Below are 11,996 nucleotides of genomic sequence, written 5' to 3' on the forward strand. Positions count from 1 at the left end.
AAAAAGAAAAAAAAGAAAAAAAAAGCCATGTTAAATGAAAGAGGCCAGTCACATAAAGCCATATATAGCATAATTTCTTTTACATGAAATGTCCCAAATAGGCAAATCTATAGAGACAGATAACAACTTGTGGTTGATTAGGAGTGAGGAGGTTAGGGGAATGGGAGAGCAAACACTAATGGGTACAGGATTTCTTTCTGGCATGATAAAAAATATTCTAAAATGTGAAGATAGTTGCACAACTCTGTACTGAACTGTATATTTCAAATGGGTAAGATTGTATGGCACATAATTGAAATGAAGTTGTTAGATACAGAAAAGAGTCCCTACTTTCAATATAGTAGGGCTCTAATATTCTCCAAGATCCTTATTTGATACATGGTTAAACATCCATCTAAATTATTCTAATATGCTGAAAATACCATATTTTTCTTAAACTTTAAAAATAATGTAAAGGGGCTAGAGAGATGGCTTAAGTGGCTAAGAGTACTGACTACTCTTCCAGAGGACCCGGGTTCAAATCCCAGCACTCACATGGCTGGTGACAACTGTCCGTAACTCCAGTTCCAGGGGCTCCAATGACCTCTTCTGACCTCTGTAGGCATCGCACAGCATGGGGGTACTTACATACAAGCAGGCGATACACTCATATGCATAAAATAATAAATAAAATATTAAAAAATAATTCAACAGCACACAATTTTAATTCCAGTACTCGGGAGGCAGAGGCAGGCAGATCTCTGTGAGTCCAAGGCCAACCTGATCTACATAGTGAATTCCAGGCCAGTTGGGGCCACAGGGAGACCTTGTCTCAAAAAGACCAAAAATAAATAAATAAATAAATAATAAAATCCACATATCTGGGCACCCTTCAAGGATTCTGGGTGTGGTGACCCACACATTTAATCCCAGCACATAGGAGGCAGAGGCAGGCAAGTCTCTGTGAGATCAAGGCTAGCCTGGTCTACACAGTGAGTTCCAAGCCAGCTGTTGGCTACAAAGAGACCTGATCTCCAAAAAACTATCAGTCAGTCAGTCAGTCAGTCAGTCAGTCAGTCAGTCAGTCAGTCAATAGCCAGCAAGATAGTACAATGGATAAAGGTGCTTGCCTCCAAGCCTGATAACCTGAGTTTGATCCTTGGGATCTACATTGTGGAAGGCAAGAACTAACTTCCACAAGTTGTCTTCTATCTTTACTTGAGTCAAAAAGAGGCCAGTTTGGGTAATACAGAGTCTTATCTCAAAAAAAATTTGGTTTTCAATTTTAGATTTCTGGAAAGGATAATATACCAATTTTCTGGTGTTTTTTAATAAATGTATTTAAGTTCTTTATTTAACAGAAAGATGAGTGCTAAGACTTGTAGGACAAAGAGCAGAGGTAGAAAGTTAATACAGAATTATGGATATAAATGTCTCCATTTTTTTTTCTTTCCTTTTTTGGAAGTTGGGAAGGAACAAAGCAGGTTCTCACTATGTAGACCAGTATGGCCTCCAGTTTACAAGATTCCTGCCTCAGCCTCCCAAGTGCTGGGATTACGGGCACTACTATACCCAGTAATTCCATACAAAGATTATTATACCCAGATAAATCTATGTTTCTAAAGTTATGTAGATACCTCCATTAATGAACAGTTAATTTTGATATCTACCAGGTATATCATTTGGATTAATAACAACAATTCATAAGAGAAATACTTGCCCTAGATCTGTAAGTGGAGGTTTATCTCTTCCTCTTCTATAGCAAAGGTAAATCTGCGGCCCCACAAGACTTCCATTATTGAGATCTGCTGACAATCCAGTTGGGGTTACATCGATACACATATAATCCCGTGGTACTTCCTCTCCAAGGGACTTGATGATAACTGAAACATCTGTGATGGGTTCTTTTGGTTTAGCTACTTTATGACAAGCATCATTGAAGTGAATTTCTTCTTCAAGAGGCTTTGAAATGTCAGTTAATCCTGCTACAACAAAGTAGTCAGCAACACGAGGCCCCTTGTCTTCAATCATCTTCCATTACAAAGGTTACATCTAAATGGAAAATAAAAGACATTATTCCATAATTAGCCAAGTAAAAGTAAAAATCTATAGCGTGCTACCTCTGCTTCACACTAGTATTATATATTGTACCTGTGTAAATGAAAAGCATGCCTTTTAAAAAAAGACTGAGACTATCTTCAACATTTTTATTATAGAATTAATGCATGAATTTCCAATTTTGGCAACATGAAACCTAGATCACTGAGGTAGACAACAATAACAACAAAAATAGCCTTTTAAATGTATAGATGAACTTTAAAAATATAATGTAAAGTCCAAGAGCATCAAAATATTAAAGTCAGAATATAATCTGTAAGCTAATATTGAGTTGGAAAATTGCTGATCTCTTCAATAATCAAGGCATTACAGGGATAAGAACAAGGCCTCAGAATCATATCAGAAAAGGAACTGTAACTGAGACATCTACATAAAGCCAAAAGCTCCAATTGACTAGACTCTTAGTTAAAAAATGGATTTAAGAACTCATTCACTGGTCTTAGGAGTAGCTCTGTGGGAGAACACCTTGTATGAGGTCATAGGTCCAACCCCTCACACTGCAAAAAAAAAAAAAAAAAAAAAAAAAAAAAAAAAAAAAAAAAAAGAACTCCTTCTAGGCAAAGAAAAAGAAAAAACAAACACACCCATTCATCCATTCATTGGCAAAGAAAAATAATAAAGTCTGGTTCAATATGATCTGGCCTTGTACTTAGAATCTGGAGCATGAACTGAAGCCATTTTCATGATTTCAGGAAGCTCCAGCTGAGAAATTTATAATAAAAGTATTCTCAGGCTAGTGGTGTTCCTGGGGAAGCAAATGCAAAATAGCTCTTAAGGTTACACTCTCAATCTGGGTTTCCACAGACAAAGCCCAGCTGAAAATAAGCCCCTATTCTAAACCACAGAAACACACAAGGAAAAATTCATCATGAATGAGTCTCAGCTGACACAACAAACAAGAATTCAAATAAATAAGAGAGTACAAATTCAAAGAAAAATGTATGGGTGTATCTTCTAAATCTTTAAGAGTATAATCTACTTCATTTGTCTACTGCCACTTAACTCTTATTTTCTCCTGTAAGTGGGTGAATAGACGTCTAGTATTATCATCACTCACAACCACTGTTACAGGGAAAAGTTCAGTCTGAAACAATATCTGAGAATGTTGCTTCACATTAGACTTGGTTATAATAAATACAAACAAAAAAGGACTCCAAGGAAAAATAAACTAGATATATGTCTGCTATAAACCTCTTATCATATATATGTCATATGGGGTACACAGATGGTTATATCATTGATTTTATATGTATGGGGAGATAAGCATATAAAGTTCAGCAGTTGTTTGCTTAACCACAGTATTTCTCAAGTGCATCTGAGCAATGAACCCTGTTTTACTAATCAACAACTAGAAAGCCTCTACAATATGCTTTAGAAAATGCTGGTTCAAAGTAAATAACCTTTCCTTACAGAGTACCAGAGGGATTCTGTGTCATGCAGCAGAGTAAAAACTTCTACACTGGCCAAGGAGATGGCTCTGTCAGTAAAATGTCTGCCATGTAAGTATAAGGACCTAAGTGTGGATCCCAGAAACACATGTAAAAGCTTTGGAAAGGTGATGAAGACAGGGAATTCCAGTGAATCCCCTAAGCTTACTGGCCAGCCAGTCTAATCAGTGAGTTTCAAGTACAGTGAGAGATCCTATCAAAAAATAAGTTAGAGAGCAATGGAGGAAGACACCAGATATTGACCACTAGCCTCCACAAGCACATGCGTGCCCCCCCAACAGAGGCATGAACTCATATATATATCTGTATATGTATATATATATTACATATATTAGAAAAAAACAAAAAAACAAAGGAAAAAATGAAAAGAAATTAAAACAAAACAAAACAAAAACCAAAAAAGCATATACATATAATACCTCTTTTTTTTAATTGCTTTTTTAAAATGGTTGATAGGGACTGAACTTAGGGACTTTTACAAGCCAGGCAAGTGATCTACCATGAGCCTTTAACCTCAGAAAGTAAATTTCTTTACATTAATTTTTAGAAACTGGGGATCACAAAAACATGCATTTACAGAAGTAAAATGTACAGAGATTCTGTAAATAATCACAATAATATAAAGCTCTGAATCAACATTATTAAGTTGAAGTGACAATACTACATTATTAACCAATGATTATTTTATAATTCTTCTTTGTTCAAAATGCTGTAGACAACTTAAGGAATTTATTCAAAAGATAAAATGTTTAAGGGCTGTCAGGATGGCTCAGAAAGTAAAGGCACCTGCTGCCAAGCCTGATGACCTGAGTTCAACTCCTGGGATCCACACAGTGGAAGGAGAAAACTGACTCCCGCAAGCTGTCTTCTGATCGCCACATGCATGCCATGGTACGTATGTGCCCAGAAAAATACACACACACACACACACACAAATTTTTTAATAAAAAAATATAAAATGTTTATAGGAAACTTAAAATTTTACATTACCTGGGAGAGGAGTGGAGGCTGAATATGATCAAAATACATATATGAAATTCTCAAAGAATTAGTAAATTATGTTACAAATTCTTATATACCTGCTTGGCTAGTATTCCTCTTCACTTATTTAAAAATGATTTATAGCATCAGAGAATACTTTCAGAAGATATATCTGCACCTTAGTAAAACTGAGGAGCCTACTATTTGCTATCACACTTTTATCCCATAGTGCTGGGGGTAGAAACCAGCACCTTGCATATAACAAGGCAAGTACTCTACCACTAAGCTACACCCTTAGCCCTAATATTTTACTTAAAAGTGACTGAATTTCTTTGAAACTAGAAAAAAGGATGTGCTCTCTATTCATAAACAGTACAAGAGAACTAAAATGGAAAGATATTAAAGTAGGATCTTACCCATTCAATAACTAACAGAGACTGGTTTGTTTTCTGCTTTTCAATCTCTGGCAAATCCAGATGGTTATTTCTTACTTCACTCCATTGGGTCCAAGTAGTTACACATTTGCTACCCAGACTACCGCTAAAGACAACAAAAAGCCAGTGAAGAGTGAAAATCAGAGTAAACATTTAAAAAATATTAAAAAACACACAAAAAATATTCTGAACATTAGGGGCTGGAGAGATGGCTCAGCGGCTAAGAGCATCAGCTGTTCTTGCAGAGGACCTAGCACCCACATGGTGGCTAACAACTGTCTGTAACTCCAGTTCCAGGGGATCAGAAGCCCTCTTCTGACCTCCATGGGCCTTGCATGACACGAGTGCACTTACATATGTGCAGGCAATACACTCATACATATAAAATTAAAAAAAATTCTGAACATTAAACTTTTTCTCCTTTTTTTGTCTTTTTGAGACAGGGTCTCCCTGTAGCCCCAGAAGTCCTGGAACTCTACGTAGACCAGACTGGCTTCGAACTCACAGAGATTCGCCTGCCTCTGCCTCCCAAGTTCTGGGATTAAAGGTGTGCACCACCACACCCTGCCTGAACATTAAACTTTTTATTTTATTTTCTAAATATTTTATCTATTATTTTTATTTTATGTGTATGCATGTATTGCCTGCATATAGGTAAGTGCACCTATGCTGTGCAATGCTCGTGGAGGACAAAAGAGGCTGTCGGATCCCCTGGAACTGGAGTTATGGACAGTTGTTAGCTGCCATGTGGGTACTGGGATTCAAACCCGGGTCTTCTGCAAGAACAGCCAGTGTTCTTAACTGCTGAGCCATCTCTCCAGTCCCCACATTAAATTTTTTATAAAATGAACAGCTACTAGGACCAGTTACAGTGATACACACTTATGATCCCAACATAAGGGAGGATGAAGTTTGAGATCAGCCTGGGCTATAAAGTGAGAGCTTATCTTAAAAAGAAGTATCACCCGGTGTGGTGGCATATGCCTTTAACCCCAGCACTTGGGAGGCAGAGGTAGGGGGATCTCTGTGAGTTTGAGGCCAGCCTGGTCTACATAGTGAATTAGCTGGAGCTATAGGGAGACCTTGTCTCAAAAAAAGAAAAAATAAAAGGAAGTATCAACTACTATTGAAATTTCCAGAGTGAATCAGATCAATAATCACACACTCAGACTTACATATGAAAATAGTATTACAATGGACCAGTTCAACACTGTCTTCTGGTTGACTCAAACTATAAGAAAGTTCAAGTTCTGCTGGACTTGAACTCACAGTCCTCTTGCTTCATCTTTCTGAGTGCTGGGATTTCAGGCTATGCCACTATGCCCCCTTCCAAGGGACATTTTAAAACATCTTCCAATAATCTATTTTGTGTCACTTGTTACTTATAGCTATTAGATGGCAAATACATTCCAAATTCTTAAGAGTTCTGAAATATTAAAGTTTCACTGTTTTAACACAGAAAAAAAACCTAACTGAAACAAAGCACAATGAAAAATAAAACTACTTACACATTACTGAAGGTTTCTGTCTGAAAATACCAGCTTTTGACATGTAAATTCTTCAGGCCTCAGGTTTTGAGAAATGCTATATTGAAAAGTATTAAGAATTGAGCTTAAATGAATAATAAATATTTTTTCCTAACAGATCTATAAATACTTAAAAGTTCTATTAATACTTTAAAACGAATACCAGCTCTTCCAAAAACATTTCAATCAAATATGTGTGTGTGTATTTGAAAAAAAAAAAACAGATCTGGGAGAGTAAGAAAGAAAGTAAGAAACAAATGGCGCAAAGCGGACGTACACAAAAGCAAGGAGTGGAGGACAATTCATAAGTGCCGAGTCCTAGGGCAGTTATGTATAATATCTCACTCAGAAGGAAAAAATAGGTATTTAAGGCAATTCAAAAGTGGATTCAGCTGGGCTTGGTGGTGCATGCCTTTAATTCCAGCACTCCAGAGGCAGGTGGATCTCTGTGAGATCAAGGCCAGCCTGGTCTCCATAGCAAGCTCTAAGCCAGTTGGGGCTATAAGGAAACCCTGTCTCAAAAAAAAAAAAAAAAAAAGACCCCAAAAATTCCATACACAGTATTTCAAATTAGTTCAATGCCCAAAATACTTTCCCTTATTATACATTTTTAAAACTATTTAAATAGAATCAGCACATCAATCCTTAACAACAGATACAGTAGAGTAGGGATCTCATAAAAGAACCAAAGTTGGGCTAGGGGTGCTACTCAATGGTAGAGCATTTACCTAGCTTATGTAAAACCCTGGGTTCAATTCCCAGCCCTGAAGAAAAACAAAGAAAAAACCCAAAGCCTTGTGGACAAGGTAATGAGCCATGTTGTATTTTGAGATTCAATATGTCGCTATATTTTATTTAAATTGAATGGTTAGTAAGTTGTAGTTATGAGTAATGAAAAGCTGGTGTCAATGATGGAAATCTTGGAGTATAGTTACACTGATTATTGTGCCAGTGGACTGTCATTTTATAATACTGCAAACCACACATAAAAGGAGTTTTGAACTAGCTAGGGAGTCTAGGACACCCCACACTGACCTTAGTATCATGTGACAGTCTCTCTGCACACATCCTCTTGAGTCCTCTTGGATTAAGAAAGACTGAAGACCTACAACCTTTTTAGAAGGTACGACTTCCCTCCTTCCTTGTACTGGACCAGACAGTGTGATTTCCTACACTGTTAGTCCCTTCCTTAAGGTTAGAGGACATAACTACCATCCCAGGGATTTTCAATTTTTTATTTCAAATTACAAATTCTTATTACTTAACCTGAAAAGAATAAGAAAAAAAGGGGTTTCACTAGGCCAAAGATTTTGCAGGAAAACAAGTTAAGGTGCAAAATCACATGCCCATCAAAAGGAAGAAACCGCAGCTTTAGCCAGTCTGGAACATCTAATGACAGATAAATAGTAGCAGGAACAGATAGGAACTGGATTTCCATGACTTGGTCCCGATTTTAGTGTCTGTGGCAAGTAGGAGAGAATGGGATAAAGGACTTATATAATGTCTCAGTCAAAATTTTGATATTATGTCTAAAAAGGGAGGGTGAAAAGAATAAGAGGAACCAAGGATGATGTTACCATTGGGTTTTTCTTGTTTTTTTAAATATATTTTAAAAGATTTTTATTTATTTTAATTTTATATGTATAAGTGTTTTGCCTGTATGTATGGTGTTCATACAGTCCAGAAGAGGGCAACTGATTCTCTGGAACTGGAGTTATAGACAGTTGTGAGCTGTCAGTGGGTTCTGGGAACTGAACCCTGGTCCTTTGCAAGATCAGCAAGTGCTCTTAACCACTTAGCCATTTCTCCAGCCTCTTATTTTTTTAAAGACGAATTTCTGCTACATATACTATATTTAAGACTACTTCTGCTATATATACTATATTTAAGACTATTTCTGCTATTTATAATTGGCCTCAAATTTGCAATCCCTCTACCTCTGCCTCCCAAGAGCTGGCATTACAGGTTTGTGCTACCATGCCTGACATTTTTGTTACTTTTTGGGCTGGTAAAAGTAGTCAAGACAAAGATACATGTTTTTAAAACTAGGGCATCACTCCACTTCAGGCTGACAGAATAATTTCAGGCAGCAAATATGGAATGGTATATGTATTGTTCAAATATTTCCAAATTTTATTGCTGATAGGTACTAAAAAGAACAGAATTACTCACCTCATGAAACATTTTTTAATTCAACATTAGATTATCATAATTTCTCGTTAAAGTACTATACATATATGGAAATACTTGTAAATTCAGAAAAATACCTGGAATAGCCTTGACAGGATATTACACTTGATTATATTGCATTATGAATGATGAATGAGCTAAAACCAATATCAAATACAAAAAAAATTTCATTTTTTCCTAATTTATGTATATGCATGTATTGCCTGTATGTAGGTTAAGTGCACCCGTGTCATGCAATGCCCACAGAGGACAGAAGAGGCTGTTGGATCCCCTGGAACTGGAGTTATGGACAGCAATTAGCTGCCATGTGGGTGCTGGGATTCAAACCTGGGTCTTCTGCAAGAACAGTCAGTGCACTTAACTGCTGAGCCATCTTCCTAGCCTCTCAAATACATTTTCTTTAGAAAATTTTTGATGCTTAGTTTTGTGTTTGTGTGTGTATGGGCATGCACATGCCATGGCACATGTGTGGAGGCTAGAGGGCAAATTGTAGGAGTCAGTTCTCTCCACCATAGATCCAAAGATCAAATACAGGTTGTGAGTTTTGGCAACAAGGTCTGTTACTTGCTGAGAAAATCTCACCAGCTTCCCAAATATATTTTCTGCCACTACAAATTCCTCAATATAGTAGGAACATTGATTCAACCTTGACTTTGTGTTTCACTAAATATTTGCATTATTATTTATTCAACCAATACCATTTTCTTCAATGTTGAATTTTTAAAATTAATCTAGAATCACATTCACAACATCAAATATTTCCACTGTCAGAATGGACTTTCCAAAACTTTATTTTGACTCCATAAATTGCATGAAAAAAATTGGGCCATTATTAGAATGAAGTGTTTTTCTGTTTAACACAGAAGTGTTTGCAAAGGCATTCTGCTAATGGGGACAACATGTCACAGTCACTGCTTTACTTTCCACACATGCACAAGAAAAAGACAAATAGGCAACTAGTTCAACTGATTTACTAGCACGTCGATGACTGTAAATGGACAGTCATGCTCTACAGTGTAATACATGAATGTGCTTCTGGCAGTCACATGTGTTAAGTCATTATCTTTCACCACAGACTTGAAATTTTTACTTGTGAGATAACTGCAGAGGCACATTCAGTTGAAAAGGGAGAGACCTAGAATTCCTTTACTGAGTGCCTCCTACTGGCACTTCTCACACAACCATAATACAATGTCACAAATGGGACACACATTGGTAGCAACTTGTCTTATTACCTCTGTTTTACTTGTACTCAGTTGTGTATGTGTACTGAGTTCTATGCAGATTTAATATACCTGTGTCATGTAATATTACTACAGTCTAGGCACAATGTACTTTCCACATAAGGAGCGTGTGCTGCCCTGTCATTAGTACACATTTCCCTCCAGATTCCCCACCCATTAGTTCCTACTTTCTACAGAATGGTATTCTTTTTACCAGAAACTACACACAGCCCATGAAAGGAACAGATGTTTCCTAAAGCAACACTTCCTTATGAAAAGGATGTAGAAACAAACCAAAGCACAAAGGATATACATGACATGGAAAGTATTGCCAGCCACAGCTACTCATAGACCATTACTCTTGAACATGATTCTATATACATAAATACACAGGCATGTATGTGCATGTACTCCTAGATGAGTGAGAACCTAAGAAGTCACATTTTATTCAAGAGCAATTCTGTCCCACATCTTGAAATTAGGTTAGAGCTGACATAGCTAGCACTGTCTTGGGAATATGGATATATTCACCACAGAACAGGATTGGACTGGAACTAATTGAGTGTTAGTATACAGATAGCGGTCTCCATATAGACTACAGACAAGTCAAAGGCTTCTATGGCTTCCGTGTTCTCCATTCTCTCACATGCATAGCAGTTACCAACACATGGCAGGTGTGTAAACATTTATTAAATGGGTGAGGCCAACACAACAGGAAAGGAAGCAATGTGAAGACATCACTGAACTGCCAGATTTTTGGGTGAGGAGGGTCTGTGGAAATTTTGTTTCAATTATTCTTTTTATATTAAAATTTTTTATAATTACAGTATAACAGCTTGCCTATGACCAAATAAGTCAATTTATGATTTTCATAGCTTTTAATTTGGGGTTATACTGTATCATATTTCATATTCAAGAATGAGAGAAAATAAAATCCTTGAGGAGACTAGTGTGTTCATTAGTGAACCTGGGCTTTGAGGGGCAAAATACAGGATGTAATATATAAAAGTGGGATAAATGAAACTGGTTGAAAGAGAAGAAAAAGAATAAACAACAAAACAAGACCAAAGAATAAATTGAAAAATAAAGAATCTGAATAAAAAGATACGACAAGAAAAAGAATTCTAAAAGATGAGGGCCAGTGAGATGGCTCAGCAAGTAAATGCATCTGCTGCTAAGCCTGACAATTTGAGTTCCATTCCCAGGACCCACACAATGGAAGCAGAGTACTGACTCCCACAAGTTGTCCTCTGACCTCCACTGAGTGCCATGGCACATGTATGATTATACATACATACACACACAATTTTTTAAATGTAGTAATTTTTTAAAAGAATTAAAAAGATTAGGAGGGAAGTGGTATAAAAGAGTAAAAGTAAAGAGCTTGAAATGTAGCTCAGTAGTAAGCACTTACCAAACATGGACAAGACCCTGAGTTAGATATACAACACCACCCAAAAACTTAAACTGTAAATAAGAGAACAAAAACTGAAAGTAGAGAGGTGAGAAATGTCTCTAGTGGGATGAGGAAAAGAAATTTAGGGAATTTTTAATGCTACACATAGTCTTTTAAGATAACCACGGTCAGCTATGAATTTGCACTGAAAGTGTCTTCCTATCCAGCATTGTATGTGAAATGGAAACATTCTGTGCTCACCAGTCCAGGGTAGAAAGGAAATCTGGTTCCTGTCTTGCACCACCTTCTTTTACTTCATTTCCCACATGCATACCACCTCCTCATCTCAAACTTCTTACTTCCTCTTTGAGTTAGCACATGCATTTGTTAGCTAGGATGTACAATGAACTATTACCAACAGTGGGAATTTGTTTCTCTCAAATAATATATACACAATGACTCAGAATTGTATACCTTTTTTGGGGGGGGCGTCTTTTTGAGACAGGGTCTCCCTGTAGCCCCAACTGGCCTGGAACACACTCTGTAGACCAGGCTGGCCTTGAACTCACAGAGATCTGCCTGCCTCTGCATCCCAAGTGCTGGGACTAAAGGTGTGCACCACCACACCTGGCTTATACCTGTGTGTGTGTGTGTGTGTGTGTGTGTGTGTGCATGCGTGTGTGTGTATTACATATATATAT

The 11,996-nt window shown here is 37.0% G+C and overlaps 1 protein-coding gene across 8 annotated transcripts in view; it reads right to left on the reverse strand.

Moving 5' to 3' along the window:
• The window catches only part of Dennd4a (DENN domain containing 4A), a 148,976-nt gene that overhangs the window by 111,963 nt on the left and 25,017 nt on the right, over positions 1-11,996 (reverse strand). For 6 of the 8 annotated variants that reach the window (XM_029565003.1, XM_029565001.1, XM_029565002.1 and 3 more), the window contains 3 exons: positions 6,469-6,544; positions 4,943-5,066; positions 1,700-2,031 (listed from right to left, as the gene is read on the reverse strand). In XM_029565003.1, the coding sequence (XP_029420863.1) occupies positions 1,700-2,010 (311 nt within the window). In that variant the 5' untranslated portion in view covers positions 2,011-2,031; positions 4,943-5,066; positions 6,469-6,544. The remainder of the gene's footprint in view (positions 1-1,699; positions 2,032-4,942; positions 5,067-6,468; positions 6,545-11,996) is intronic. The other 2 variants (XM_029564999.1, XM_029565000.1) reach the window with 2 other exon arrangements.

Source organism: Nannospalax galili, unplaced genomic scaffold (genome assembly GCF_000622305.1).
Source record: "Nannospalax galili isolate Female #2095 unplaced genomic scaffold, S.galili_v1.0 scaffold54, whole genome shotgun sequence".
In the NCBI taxonomy this organism is placed as follows: Eukaryota; Metazoa; Chordata; class Mammalia; order Rodentia; family Spalacidae; genus Nannospalax; species Nannospalax galili.